Here is a 15,219-nt window from a genome sequence, read left to right as displayed (position 1 = left end):
TGGAGGTGGGAAAGGCTTTACCAGTATCATCAACAGGGTCTCAATTAAAGATCTGATTTATTCAAGTATCTGAAACATTCTACAATGAAAATCATTATCAGATGCTGCTTGTACTGTTCTATGGACCATGCACATACTGCCATACTGTTTTCAGAAGACTTGATATGCCCATGATTGGTAGTTTAAAAACTGTACACCTGATGGAGAAGGAAGACAATTTAATGTTTCATCCAGATCCAGAGGTGCAGCAAATTAAAGGACAGCTCCAATTGGCAAACAGGTATCTCATGATGGTCTCCAAGAAGAAACGGTTGGCGATGGACAGTTCAAAAGTGCTTCTCCAAAAGGTGGATGGTTCTTTAAAAAGTTTCAGGTCGCAACCCTTGCAGAAGACACTGACGCCCAATACACTGATTCTCGGTCCAGGAAACACGGGTCTTCCGGGTTCCACGTGGCTGGGGAGCCCCCACCAATCGTGCTTCTGTGCTGTGACTAAGAGGGTCCTCTGGACCGGGCAGGGAGCAGGTGGAGCCAGGCGCCGTCAGTCATAGTGGACGGCAGTGTAGAAGATGATCCAGATGACCTAGACAGCAAAGAAGCAGTGTTTACAGGTCCCTTCACCGAGAGGGTCAACACGGGCTCCTACTCCACCAAACAGAAGTGTCCTAACAAAGTGCGCACAGTGGACTTCCCGGGGGCTAGCCAATGCGCGAGCTGCTTGGGGGCTTATATAATTTCACTGAAAACAAGATGTCTCCAGTAGAACCCAGGACCACCTTGCTGTACTCCCAAAGGACCCTGGACAAGTCTCTCCTCCTGTCATCAGTGCGAGGGCTTAGAGTTACAGATGTGGAAATGATGGAGATGAAGTCAACTGTACTGCTAGTAAGCGTTAGAATTAGCAACACGTCAAAGCAGAACTCATGTCATACCCTGTCAGCTTCATACCAGAGCAGAGGTTCTCAAACCTGACTGTCCTTGGCAATCTTCTGGGATCTTAAAAACATACAGAGATGCCCAGGTGCCACCTCCCAGAGATTCTGATTTCATTGGTCTGGGCTAGGGTCTGTAACTTTTAAAATATAACTTTGAGATGTAATTCATTGTTCATAAAGTTTACCTCTTTAAAGTATATATAATTCAGAGGTTATTCATATATTCGGAGTTGTGAAAACATTTTAGAGGATTTTCGTTACCCTGGAAACAACACCTCTTCCCGTTATCAGTTACTTTCCATTTCCCTTCCCACCCCTGTCCTAACAACCACTAATCTACTTTTTATCCATATGGGTTTGCCTCTTTTGAACATTTCACATAAACAGAATCACAACATGTGGCCTTTTGTGTCTGCATTTTTTTCACCTAGCACCATGTTTTCAAGGCCCATCCATGTTGGAGCCTGTACCAGTATTTCAGTCATCTTTATGGCCGAGTATTTTATCCAGCCATTTGTCAGGTGACGGCAAATGCAAAAAATTTTCATTTGGGGGCTATTATGAGTATATGTGTTAAATGTTTCCCAGTTTTCAATATGCAACCAGAGTTGAGAATTGGATGCAGACGTTGACAATGAGCCCTGTATTCACTCACCACAGGGAGACTGCACAGTGCATCACCCCACATCTTATTAACTCAAGAAAGGCCCTCCAGCCTCAGGAGTCTTGAAGAAACAGTACGCAAATCACACGATGTAACTATTAAAGGGCTCCCCTTGAATAACTGAGAGCTCTAGGAAATGACAGACCTTGCTGTGACATCCTCAGTGACACATACCATGAACAAGGCAAACGACGTCATGAACCCTTCTTTCGTGAGCTCCCACGTGCCGCCGTATTCCTCCTCGTCTATCTGCAGGTAGTTGCTGAAGTAGACGTACAGGACGCCCGCGTTGATCAGGCAGAACCTGGAGCAAGGGAGGCAAGCACCAAGCATGAGCGGCAGGCGTGGAGGACCCCGAACTCCCACCGGCGCGGTCCAGCTCTGTCAGGGCTGGCAGCTGCAGTTAACCGTGTCGTGGGGGCGAATGAAATGATCCATGAAAACATACCCAGGTCCTCAGTGGAGCTGCCCACTTGGTTGTGTTAGAGAAAAAAAAAAAACACCTCTTTTTAGTTGATCAGCAAGCATATGTAAGTTCTCCTAGCCCCCTTGAAGTAAGACAGAAGGCTGATGAATAATCCCAAATAGGACCAGTTCCCGACGGCTCCAGGTAGTTCCAGCTCGGGAAGGGGGGTGGCCATGGAAAAGACCCATGTGAAGCTGCTGCTTCAAGGCCTAGTCGGGCACGCAAGGGCATGGTAAGGCAGCCCCTGCATAATTCCCAATGGGAGGCAATTTCTGAGTGTTCACTGGCAGCTACTGCACTTAATGCAGAGATGAACATGGCAGTGCCAGCCGTTAGCTCACCATCTATGAGGGGGGCAAAAACAACAGTCAGAGTGGATTGAAACCAGAGGGTTCAGAAAGGTCTCTGACCCCCATCACATATGATTTAACTGGTGCAGGAATCAGAATACTGAGAAGAGTAACAGTACTATGCTCTACTGATCTCTTGGTACTGCAGCTGCGTAAAAGTAATATTCATTAAGTGACCAAAACTTCCTTTATGATCTTTCCTCTTATAGCACCTAATCTTACGGGGGACTATATGCCTTAGGCCACACCCCTCTGAAGGCTGCAGTGGAAAATGCAAAGAGAACAGGTTCCTCCTGCTCTGCGGATGAGGATGAAGTGTGAGCTGCTGCAGGGCATGGTAGGGCAGTGTGAAGATAGGAGTGTTAATTCCTTGTGCAAGGTGGGGAGGGGGTGTGCTATAGACCTGAGGCTGTCTGAGCAAGGTGAGGTTGAGGCAGGGTGTGAGTAGTCACTGTGGGCTTTCTCAGGCTGGAAAGAACAGGAGTTGGGAGACTGGTTTAGACCTGTTTCAGGATATCAGTTCAAATAAAGTTTGAGGACAGGGACTGAGAAAATAGCTGAATGGGGAGGCGAGAAGCCCCGAAGGCTTCGCGCCTAAGTGCTTGGGAGAAACATGGGTCCAGCAACAGAAGCAGGGAGTCAGGAAGAACAGATGGTTTTTCTTGGATACCACGCAAACTACAGTCCTTGGCTTCGCTATGTCATGGCCACATCCTTATCTGCCACTAGAAATCTGGGGACCCAGCCAATCTGGCCACATCCCTCTGACAGGAGTTTCATTTTGGACAGGCTGAGTTAGTGGCTCTAGACAGAGCCTACTAATGGGACTTAGAAATGTCAGTGGGGCTCAGCTACTAAGCTCATTTAGAGTCTCCTACTGTAAAAGTGGTTGCTTAATGAGATGAAAAAGGGAAATACAAGTGAAAGAGACAAAGGCTGACGGGGAGAGAGAAAATGGCTGACACTGGGCCTGCCTGCCAAGGCACTTTCACTAAGTAGAAAGTGAAGTCATAGAAACACAGCATTTAAATGTCTGGTGGTCAAGGGGAAGGGGTCAGGAGAGGACTGGAAGTCTCCACACTGAGATTTAAGGATGGGCATCAATTCTATATTGTAAACAGGAGAGAACCACACAGCAAATGTATGGGCAAAGAGACAAGCATGCTGGATTGGGGCGGCGGGTGCCGGCTGTGTGTGTGTGTTAGTTGCTCAGTTGTGTCCAACTCTCTGCGACACCATGGACTGTAGCCTACCAGGCTGCTCTGTCCATGGGAGTCTTCAGATAAGAATATTGGACTGAGTTACCATTTCCCTCTCCAGGGGATCTTCCCAATCCAGGGATCGAACTCGCATCTCCTGCACTGGCAGGCGGGTTCTTTACCACTGAGCCACCAGGGAACCCTGACTAGCGTGAGTCTTTGCTATATTATTCCCAGATTGGGTGACTTCAGAGAAGTCCCTCAGGGCGCCTATAAGACGAGACAGGTGCAGGGGTTCAAACCACTGTTACCCTCTCCTAGAAAAGTGATCTGGGGAAGACAGGAGACTACTCTTTTTTGGCTCTTAGATTGCCTTCTGCCATCTCTGGCCATTTTCCTGGTATCTGCCTTTTTTTTCTCATAGTAAGCTCAAATGGGGCGACCAACGTTCTAAAAATGTGGTGTGTATCTTCATACCATTTCCACCCTGAGAAGACCTCTATGAACCCCAAGTCCTGCCTGCATCTCATCATCCTCAATGAGTCCTCATCAAATGTCCACTCTGTCAAGAGTGAGTTGGAGGATAAAGCCTATGGTTTCCTTGGACAAACAGTTTGCTCAGCATCATAAATCAAAAACCCTCTTTAGCTGGGAGAGAGGACTGTACATTCCTTTTCGGTTACCTTCTGAGAAAACAGCCAACTCAAATGAGTTTGAAATGATTTCACACTTTTCACCCCAGAGTAAGGAAATAAGACATGTGATCACAACTAACACATCTACGTGATTTTCCAATGTTGAGGACTGACCGTTTGTATCCCCTGTGTGAAAAGAAAAGGCCAGAGGTTTGCCTGTCCATTTCTACCATAACTTGCCCACAACTCCCATCTTAAGACAATTCCCATGAATCTTTTTAAATCAACCTGGTGGGCATGCAGTGACTTCTTAACAAGTAGAGCGATGACCAGGGGCTGCTGTCAAATGCTGCCACTGGCCACAGGCGCACAGTAAAGGAAGAAGGACCCAATCTCCTGCTTTTTCACTGCCTTTAAAATGTAGGGACCTGGGGCTTCCATGGCAGTCCAGGGCTTAAGTGCTTCCACTGCAGGGGACACGAGTTCGATCCCTGGTCTGGGAACTAAGATTCTGCATGCCATGTGGCAAGGCCAAAAAAAGGGCAGAAACCCAAAACAACTTCTGCCAAAGCCAAGATTCAGGACATCCAGCACAGTGCACAGGGGAGGGATCATCAGGTACAGGAGCTCTTCCACCTCCCAAACTTGCCTAGACAACAAAGGGCATGTCAGAACTAGATGCCTGTTATCAACAGGCAGTATAGCAACCGCCTGCATGAGGTCACTAGGGACCCATGAATGAATAAACTAACCAGATCTTCGTAAAGGTAACAGGCCTGACCAAGATATCCCCAGGCCTGCTGAACTGAGGAGTGCTGCATCAGACCCAGGAGGGCCATCATGGGGCCAGTTTTTTGCTTTAGTTATTACACACAAATACACACACAGAAACCTAAAAATACAAAAAAAAACCAAGACTTACCCTGCTATTCCCAAGAAACCTCGCAATGGTAACACTCCCCAAATGACACCTAGGACCACAGCAATGATCTGTCGGAACCAGTAGATCACATCTAGAAATTCATCCTATAGAAAAAAGAGAGAATGTATGCATTATCTGGAGGGGGTACCACAAGAGAACCTTTTGTAACAGGTGAGAAACAGAAAATCTTTCTGCTAAACTCATCTTCCAGAGAAATTTCCCCCCAAAGCAATGGTATTTGGTTCTCCAATCTCTACATCTTCTTCTTATACTAAATTGTGGTTTAAAAAAATGATATATATTTACTTATCTTGGGACTTCCCTGGTGGCTCAGACAGTAAAGAATCTGCCCGTAATACAGGAGGCACAAGAGACGTGAGTTTGATCCCTGGGTCGGGAAGATCCCCTGGAGAAGGAAATGGCAACCCACTCCAGTATTCTTGTCTGGGAAGTCCCATGGATAGAGGAGCCTGGTGGGCTCCAGTCCATGAGGTCACAGAGTCAGAGAGTCTCTTGTAACAGGTGAGGAACAAGTTTAGCAGAAAAGCTTTCTGCTAAACTCATCTTCCAGAGAAAATTTCCCCCAAGACAATGGTATTTGGTTCTCGAATTCTTCTTGTACTAAATTGTGGTTTAAAAAAAGATGATATATTTACTTAAGTGATGGCTTCCAGGGTGTTGTGCTCTAGATAAGAATTTTAGAAAAATCATTTACTTTTTTTTCCCCAGAAGCTACAAAAATGAAATCGCTGTGACACTAACTGAGCTACTGGCCAGTTACCTGACCTGGGGATACCTGGACAGACTAGCCACAGGCGGAAGGGCTGACTGTGACCAATTCACTACCACTTCCCCACACAAGGAATTCTGAGTAAGTCACAAAGGAGAGGTTGAATTAGAAACAAAAGTGAAGAAGGTGCCAGCACATCTAATTTTCATACAAGAACATGGAAGATTCAGGTTTCCGACCTTCCCTGGACTGCAGAAACCAGCCCTTACACAAAGAAAGAAGACATGACACAGCAAATCAGAAAGGTTTTACAACAGCTGGGCAGGACAAGGGCGCTTTCAGGAAGTACCTCCCATTCACCCCCGCCCTCTTACAGGAACCCCAGGAAAACCTATTTCATCATTCCAAAAAAAAAAAAAAGGGAAAGATTGCAGGTATAACAATCTTTTCAGGCCAACTGGAATCAAGCTATTTGCAATAGTTCCTTGCCCACCATGGAGCAGAGGTGGGGAAGTGCTCACACTCAGATCTTCTGAATGCATGTGACCAGTAAGGACATCTTGAAGTTCCCCAGCCATTCCTCACACACATTTGGTGGTGTCTCCTCGACCTCTACTCCTCACCACACGCATGCACTAACGCTCACCCATGAAAGGTGGTTTCAGTCTCCCCTCTTAACTCTCACCCTTATTAGGGTATTCAGTTTTCTCATTCGACAGGAAAGCAATGGCAGCTCACCTTTAGTGAGCCTCACTATGTGCTAAGCACTTTAACGCAGCAGGTACCCCACTTCAGAGTTTTTCTGAGACTCAAGTGAGATGATACACACACAGAACCGGACACACAGTAAGTATTCAATAGAAGTCTGCTCTAGTTATTGCTCCTGCCAACGACGCTGGTACATCAGTCACTTACTCAAGATCCTGCTGGCACTAAAAGGCGGAGATGGAATCGAACTCAGCTCAGCCTTGCCGTTCAGGCACGCGACCTGCCTGCGGGGACATCTCCTCCGCCCTTCCTTGCGGCTTCCCGAGTGACCTAGGCGATTTCACCCTTCGACCACCCTGTGATGAGCCCCGAGCCTGACAGCTGGGCCCGCGCAGTTCGCCCCGCCACCCTTGGGCCACCCGTCCCGCCACCCCGAACACTCGGCCGGGCCCGGACCGAGGCAGGGGTAGGGGCCAGGATCGGGCCTGTCCTTTCGTCCCCGAGTCCCAGCTGGCTCCTCGAACGTGCGCCCCCGCTAGTCCCCACCGCACCTTGTCTTCCCAGGCCGCGTCGCTCCGCAGCACCTTACTCCAGACAGAGACTTTGAGGGCCCCGTTGGCCAGCTGCAGCTGAGACGGCTCCTCCTTCCGCCGCCCGCCGCTCATCCTCCCGTCGCGCCGCCCGGGCCGGGCCTGGGGCGCGCGGGCCGATCTAAAAGGGGTCGGGGTCTGGGGTCGCGGGTCACGGAGCGCGGGTCGGCGGTGGCGGCGACAGCGACAGGCTCAGCGGATCGTTTCAGCGGCGCCCCTCCGGCAGCCTGCACTTGGCCAAACACCCGGGCTCTGTTGGCTCGGCAGAGACCAGGCGCGCGGAAGGCGGAGCCACGCAGCGCCGCGCGTCCTCCTCCCGCCGACGTGCACACGCAGCCAATCCACGGCCGCGCAGCTGTCCGAGCGCAAGAACAGACGCCGCCTCGGCGCAAGCGCACTATGCGCGGGGACGTGACGGCAAGCTTCCGCTGACCCCGCAGTAAGGTGAGAGGGAAGGGACAATCTTGGTAACGAAGACGCCATGAGCGCGAGGAGGCTCGGTGGAAGCATAAAAACGATGTCACCGAGGAAAGCGAGGTTAAACAGGAGCTTCATCCAATCCGCCACAGCCATGTCCCTCGAGCAGCGGGGCAGAACACGGCCCTGCCTTACCCGGGGCGTCCTTTGGAACCCAAGCCTTGCTGCCCGGGGGCCCCAAGTTGCCCCTCAGGTTTTAGCCCTTGCTTGTTTTCCCCTAACCTTGCAAGTCCCTTAGGACCTTGTTCAGAAAGTTCATTGTTTTGTGTAGTAGTAACTTTAGTGTCTCTTCATGCCTAGCGGCCTCTTTTGACAGATGTGAGCCCTGAGATCCAAAGAGGGGAAATGATTTTTTAAGGCTTTCGAGCGTGTTGGAACCAGCTGAGGACTCCTTAGGGGAGAAAGGTGGCATCAGAATATCTGAGCATTCTTCCAGCGAGCGTGTCCTTGCTACGCGCTTGGTTAGTAGTTCACAAGTGTGGTTCTGGACCAGCAGCAGGTGCATTACCTGGGAATTCGATTAGATTCACATTCTCAGATCCCACTCAGACCCATTGAATCAGAAAGTCTGGGGCGGGGCCCATAATCAGAGTTTCAGCCAGCCCGCCAGGTGGTGCCCTGCGCACAGTGTACAAAGTAACAGGCACATGGGTCCTGTGTGGTGGGTTTATAGAGCCAAAGTAACTTGCTCTGAATCACTCAGCTAGTATCTGGGTCTGTCTGATTTCAAAGTCTGCACCCTGGGGAGTTTCCTGCAGGTCCAGTGGTTAGAACTCGATATGCTTTCTCTCCCCTGGAATCTGGTTCAATCCCTGGTACCTGAACAAAGACCCCGCAAACTAGAGGGGCACCAAAGATGATACACACTTCACCAGACATTACTTTGTCCACACCCGGTGGCATGGCCATATACCTGACATGGGTGTACACCTTTCGTCCTCACTTTCACATTATGAGCCCTCCCTCCTCTGAACCATCTCCCCTGTGCAAACCTAGAGTAAAGCCTAACCAGCTCACTCCAGTTTGGACATGCATCACTGATATAAAACCTATTTTACAGACTCCCTGATGGCATGCAGTGCTGGAGATAGATCATTCTATCACAGACTGTTGGAAGAATACCTGGCCTGGAGTCAGAGACAGAAAAAGTAAGTTTTTAGCCTGCTGGGTCTAGTGGCAGAGGATTGTAATGGGGAATCTGATCTGGGCTGTTAGGGAACTGAACTCAGAGGGAAGAGTAGGAGTTAAGATGAGGAAGAGGGAGGGGAAAGGAGGAGAGTATTCCAGGAGATGAAACCACGTCTGCTATTGGTGAGGAATAAATCCACAAGTTAGGGAGGGAAGGGGAGGCTCGTGCTGAATAAGCTTCTTCCAGTTTTATTGAAAAATGACGTGCGTCACTGTGTAAGTTTAAGGTCCACGGCATGATGGTTTGACTTACGTATATTTTGAGATGTTTACCAGAGTAGGATTGGCTAACACCCACCTTCTGAGATAGACACAATAAAGAGAAAAGAAAGACGAATATGAAAAAGGAAAAATAAAGTCTCCTGTGATGAGAACTCTTAGGATTTACTCTTTTTTTAATTTTAAAAATTACGTATTCATCTTTGGCTGCACTGGGTCTCCGCTGCTGAGCTTGGGCTGTCTCTAATTGCAGCAAGTGGGAGCAACTCTCGAGTTGTAGTGCGTGGGCTTCTTACTGAGGTGGTTTCTCTTGTGCCACAGCGTGGGCTCTGGGGCCACGTGGGCTCAGCACTTGTGGCGCATGGGCGTAGTTGCCAGGCAGGTAGAATATTCCTGGAGCAGGGACTGAACCTGCTTCCCCTGCATTGGCAGATGGATTTGTAACCACTGGCCCAGCAGAAAAGTCCAGAATTTCACCATTTTTCAACGTGTAGCTCTGTGACCCGGTGCAGTACATTTGCTGGTGGTCGCACCCATTTTCAGAACACTTTGATCCTAAAAAACTGAAACTCGGTGCTCATTAAACTATTAACTCCCCACTCTCCCTTCCCCTCAACACCTGGCAATTACCATTCTGCTTTCTTCTCTGAATTTGACTGAGTTCCTCGTTAAGAGTGTAATGGCAGCATTTGTCTTTTCCTTGTTTCACTTTGCAGCACGTCTTCCAGGTTCATCTGTGTCATAGCATGTCACATTTCCTTCTTTTGTAAGGTTGAATAATAACTTTCTTAAATGTCCACAGTGTTCTGTTTATCCATTTATCTATTGAGGTATCCTTGGGCTGCTTCCACCTTTTTGCTATGGTGAATACTACTACAATGAATAAGTGTACAAAGCATCTGTTCAAGTCTCTTCTTTCAATTCTTCTGGGTATATACTCAGAGTGGAATTGCTGAATCATATCATACTGCTTTTAATTTTTTGAATTATTGCCATACTATTTTCCATTCCCACCAAGAATACACAAGAGTTCCAATTTCTCTACATTCTCATCAACACTTGTGTTTTTTTTTAAACAGTCAACCTAATGAGTGTAAAGTGGCACGCATCGTGTTTTGATTTGCATTTCTCTAATGATTAGTGATGTCAAGCATCTTTTCACTTGCTTGCTGACCATCTGTTTCTCTCTTTTGGAGAAATGTCCATTCCAAAACTTTGCCTATTTTTGAGTCTAGTCTTTTGGGTTTTTGTTGTTGAGTTGTAGGGGTTTTATGTATAGACTAGATATTAATCCCTTATATGTAATTTGCAAATACCTCCTCCCATTCTGTAAGTTTCCTTTTTACTTTGTTGGTCATGTCCTTTTTGGGGGGAGTGGGGCAGATTATATGTTCATAAGAATATATAATCAAAAGCTTTGTCAAGTGCTAAGTACCAGGTCAATAAAACTTTTATTGTAAAGTTTGCACTATGTCATCAGGGAAATAAAACAAGAAGTGTCCTTCAATAAACAAAAGTTTTAAATTTTAATAAAGTGCAGTTTGTCTAATTTTTTGATTGTTGTTGCCTGTGCCTTTGGTGTTACATTCAAGAAATCACTGTCAGTCCTATGTCATCGAGTTTTTTCATGTTCTGTTTTATAGTTTTAGTGTTAGGTAAAGGTCCACCTTTATTCTTTTACATGTGGATATCCGGTTTTCCCAGCACCATTTGTTAAAGACTGTCCTTTTACCACTGAATGGTTTTGGCATCATTTGACCATATATGTGAGGGTTTATATCAGGGCTGTCTACTTTATTCCATTGGTCTGTTTGTCTGTCTTTATGCCAGTGCCACTCTTTTGATTACTATAGCTGTGTTAAGCTTTGAAATCAGGAAGTGTGAGTCCTCCAACTTTGTTCTTACTTTTCAAATTGTTTCACTTATTGGACATCCCTAGAGATTCCATATGAATTTTAGGATGAGTTTTTCTACTTCTGCCAAAAAAAAAAGTCATTGGGATTTTGATAGAGAATGCAATGATTCTGTAGATTGCTTTGTAGTAACAATATCAAGTCTTCTAATCCATGAGCATGAAATGGTTTTCTGTTTATTTGTATATTTTTAAATTTCATTCAGTGATGTTTTGTAGTTTTTTTGACATGTAAGTCTTTCACTTACTTGGTTAATTCCTAAGTAGTTTATTCTTTTTGATGCTATTGTAAGTGGAATTATTTTAATTTACTTTTTGGATTTTAAAAGTAATTTGTATTTATTTATGGCTATGCTGGGTCTTTGTTGCTGTGCAGACTTTTCTGTAGTTGTGGCAAGCAGGTTTCTCATTGCGGTGGCTTCTCTTGTTGCAGAACACCAGCTCTAGGGCACAGGCTCAGGAGTTGTGGCACACAGGCTTAGTAGCTCTGCGGCATGCAGAACCTTCCTACAGCAGGGATGGAACCTGCATCTCCTGCATTGACAGGCAGATTCTTTACCACTGAGCCACCAGGGAAGCCCCTCCTTTTCAGATATCTCATTGAAATAGCTGATTTTTGTATCTTATAGCATTGCTGAATCCATGTATTAGTTTAACAGTTTTTCTGTGTCTAGAATCTTTTGGGTTTTCTACATACTGATCATACCATATGCAGAGATAACTATTTCTTCCCCCTAAGAAGAGTTAATTCTTTATACGTCATATTGTATTTTGAAGTTCTGATTGGAACCCCAAGATTCACTACATTTATCTTTACGGGCGAGGAGTACAGTGTCACAGAAGTTTTATTTGGAAAGCTGCTTAGATCCTGCAGTCCAGCCCAAGGTCACTTGGTTAAGTTCGAGGTCCAACAGGCATCTTAAACCTCATCTGTGTTCCTCCTCTTATCTTTCTGTGCTGTGCTTAGTCTCTCAGTCGTGTTCGACTCTTTGTGACCCATGGATTGTAGCCTGCCAGGCTCCTCTGTCCATGGAGATTTCTCCAGGCAAGAATACTGGAGTGGGTTGCCATGCCCTCCTCCAGGGGATCTTCCCAACTGAGGGATTGAACCCAGGTCTCCAGCATTGCAGGGGGATTCTTTACTGTCTGAGCCACCAGGGAAGCCCAAGAATACTGGAGTGGGTAGCCTGTCCCTTCTCCAGAGGATCTTCCCAGCCCAGGGATGGAACCCGGGTCTCCTGCATTATAGGATTCTTAACCTGCTGAGCTATCAGGGAAGCCCCTTAGCCTTCTAGGAGCAGACAAAGCCAAGCTGGCAGCGTGGAAGGTCCTTGCCTAGAAGGCATTCATGGCACTGAGACTGGTTCCCTTTCTTCCTTTCACCCAAAGCTTTCCTTATCTTAGGAAGTGGGGAATTTGGCTGAAACCCAGTGGATCCATCTGGTTAAAATAAACGTCTTGGGTGGTCTTAGATGGAAAAGAACTTGATGAAGAGTCAGATTTGGAAGGAGAAATTTTGGCTTTGTGAGGTTGGGTTTTTGTTTTTTTTGTTGTTTTTTTTAGCACCAGTTAAACGTATGTCACTCTTGGGACCGAGAGTGTTCTCTCAGTTGAATGCCCCTGTAACGCTGCAGCTGCTTGTAGCAGGGTTTGGAGGGAGGTATGCTCTGAGGGGCAAGATTGTGGCCTCAGAGAGAAACAGATGGAATCACAGAAACCAGGTGCCCTGGGGGGGGGGAAAACTAAGGTGCTGGGAAGAGAGCACTGGTTGTGAACTAGAGGCCCGAGTTTCTTCTTTTTGCCTAAAAGAAATATTTTACTAGCATTTTTGAGCCCTCGCATGTGTGCAGGCTAAATTGCTTCAGTTGTATCTGACTCTTTGCAGCCCTACAGAACTGTAGCCTGCCAAGCTCCCCTGTCCATGGGATTCTCCAGGCAAGAATACTGGAGTATACTGCCATGCCCTCCTCAGGGGGATCTTTCCAACCCAGGGATTGAACCCATGCCTCTTGTCTCCTGCATGGGCAGGCTGGTTCTTTACTAGTGCCACCTGGGAAGCCCATTGATCCCTTACCAGGTGCCAGCTTTACTAAATGTTTTACATACATTTGTTTTTCTCCCAAAGCTGGCTGGGATCTTAGTCATTATACTGAACTCCTCTCCTATAAACAGTAGTCCTTCCCTTATCCACAGAGTATGTGTTCCAAGACCTTCAGTGGATGCCCGAAACTGTGGCTATCCTAGGTATACTATGTTTTCCTTATGTGTACATACCTATGATGAGGTTTAATTCATAAATCAGGTACAGTAAGAGCAGATCTGAGTCGCCAGCATCACTACTATTGTACTTTGGGGCCACTATTAAATAAAATAAGGGTGACTTGAACACAAGCACAGTATAGCCACAGTGGATCTGATAACCAGGCAGGCTCCTGAGTAACAGGTGGGGTGAGTAGCATATACAGCATGAACAAACAGGATAAAGGGGTGATTCAGGTTCCAGGCCTGGAGGGTGGGAGATTTCATTATGCTACTCAGGACAGCATGAAATTTAAAACTCATGAACTGTTTCTTTCTGGCATTTTCCAGTTAATATTTTCAGACCAAGGTTGACCGTGGATAAATTAATGTGGAAAGTAAAACTATGGGTGGGAGATTACTGTACCTTTACTTAAAATTTGTAGTGAATGTGGACTACTTATGTAATGAAAATGACCATCTCAAGAAGGCTACACTTAACCTTCAGGCCGCTACAGCTTTGAGAAGTCGAATGGTTTTAGGGGACTACTTGGTGGTAGCCTTCTTCTCACCTTGTAACTTTGAAAGATGATATGCTGTCTTCCCAACCCAAGTTTCCTTGGGTAAATCAGAACCCTGATTATAAACGATCAGGTCCCTGGAGCAGCAGCAAGAGAATCTTCTTTGGCATCACTGAAGGGTGCAGATTCCTGGACTCTCTGGGGGTAAGGTCTGCGCACCTTTGTAAGCTCTCTTGATGCATAAGGACTACTTCTTTGGGCCATCAGTCCCAGTTCTGCCACTTAGAAGCTGTGTGGTATTAGGCAAGTTACTTTAATCGTTCTGTATTACTCTCAGCCCTGTGCAGAGAAGCCAGGTAAGAACAATAACATACAGATTATCCTATTTCATTCTCTGAAAAGATGAGTATTACTGTTCCTTTTTACTGATGAGGAAACTGAAGCTTGGAAGTGGTAGACCAAATTGCCTGTGGTCATAACAGCTAATTAAGTGACAGAGCCAGAACTTGTACCCAGGCTTAGATCACAGAGGACTGGTTTGGAAAACAGTAACACTGGCAGTAGTGATGATTATTTCCAGATCTCCCCTGAGTTTATTCTCTAAAGTTTCAGGGGCTAACACAGAAAGGTTACAGCCAGACCAAGGCATACTTGGTCCCTCTCCTCTGGGAGCTTTCACATTTGCAGCTTCCAAACTAAAGTGTCCTTTTACAATCCAGAGTCCTAAATTGTACCCTCAAAGTGTTAAGCCTCTCAGTCATATCTGACTCTGCAACCCCGTGGACTGTAGCCCGCCAGGCTGCTGTGTCCACGGGATTTCCCAGGCAAGAATACTGGGGTGGGTAGACATTTCCTTCTCCAGGGGATCTTCCCGACCCAGGGATCAAACCTGAGTCTCCTGCACTGCAAGCAGGTTCTTTACCACTGAGCCACCAGGGAAGCCCCTGAGTCCTTCTAGCATGTTCTTATTCTGCCAAACCCCAGGGCTAACTGTCCAGCTTGAGGGATACTGACAGGGAAGTGGGAAAACCAGGACCCTGGATAAATGGCTAAGGGAGCTGGGGCACTGTAATCTGGGGAACTTGAGCAGGGAGGCTCCATTTCCAAATTCCTGACAACTGACCTGTGGTAGAGATTAGACGTCCTCCATCTAGGTACATCTAGGTGTACTGGGGAGAATCAGTAAGCCAATTTGGCTGAATGAGAGAAACTTCTAGTGCTTAGCTCAAACCACGTTAGATAGCTGGATGCCAGCAGGCAGTGAACCATCCATCATTAGTTTACATAAGGGAGGGACTGACTTCAGAGTGACCTTAAAGCCAAGAGAGACTTGAATTCATACCCTGGTTTCACTCCGCACTGTGTAAGTGCTGTGTAAGTTTGGCCAAGTAACTTAACAAATCCCATTTCTTTAGCTATGAGAAGGGCATCTCATTTTTTGGTGAATGTTAAGTGTATAAAAGAG

The 15,219-nt window shown here is 46.6% G+C and overlaps 1 protein-coding gene and 1 long non-coding RNA gene across 2 annotated transcripts in view; one reads left to right on the top strand and one right to left on the bottom strand.

Annotated features, from left to right (window-relative positions):
* Nucleotides 1-38: 38 nt before the first annotated feature.
* Nucleotides 39-7,492, bottom strand: RAB5IF (RAB5 interacting factor). The gene is made up of 4 exons (XM_005896014.3): nt 7,161-7,492; nt 5,172-5,275; nt 1,774-1,903; nt 39-583 (listed from the first exon to the last, which is right to left on the bottom strand). The coding sequence occupies exons 1-4, from the start codon at nt 7,272-7,274 to the stop codon at nt 542-544; spliced, it is 390 nt and encodes a 129-aa protein (XP_005896076.1). The 5' UTR covers nt 7,275-7,492; the 3' UTR covers nt 39-541.
* Nucleotides 7,493-7,690: 198 nt separating this feature from the next.
* The window catches only part of LOC138990457 (uncharacterized), a 17,585-nt gene continuing 10,056 nt past the window's right edge, over nt 7,691-15,219 (top strand). Inside the window, exons 1-2 of the long non-coding RNA XR_011466590.1 lie at nt 7,691-8,137; nt 8,737-8,824. This is a non-coding gene — a long non-coding RNA (uncharacterized lncRNA). The remainder of the gene's footprint in view (nt 8,138-8,736; nt 8,825-15,219) is intronic.

Source organism: Bos mutus, chromosome 13, assembly GCF_027580195.1.
Source record: "Bos mutus isolate GX-2022 chromosome 13, NWIPB_WYAK_1.1, whole genome shotgun sequence".
NCBI lineage: Eukaryota > Metazoa > Chordata > Mammalia > Artiodactyla > Bovidae > Bos > Bos mutus.
The sequence above is the reverse complement of the archived record's forward strand: the minus strand, read 5'-3'. Positions and strand labels throughout refer to the sequence as shown.

Excerpts from the sequence above, each read along its gene's own strand:
- RAB5IF (XM_005896014.3), bottom strand. The coding sequence starts at position 7,274 with ATGAGCGGCGGGCGGCGGAAGGAGGAGCCGTCTCAGCTGCAGCTGGCC. Across the intron at positions 1,904-5,171 it reads GGTTTCTTGGGAATAGCAGG|GTTCTGCCTGATCAACGCGG; the intron begins GTAAGTCTTGGT and ends CCCTTGCTCCAG. Across the intron at positions 584-1,773 it reads CGTCGTTTGCCTTGTTCATG|GTCATCTGGATCATCTTCTA; the intron begins GTATGTGTCACT and ends TTTGCTGTCTAG.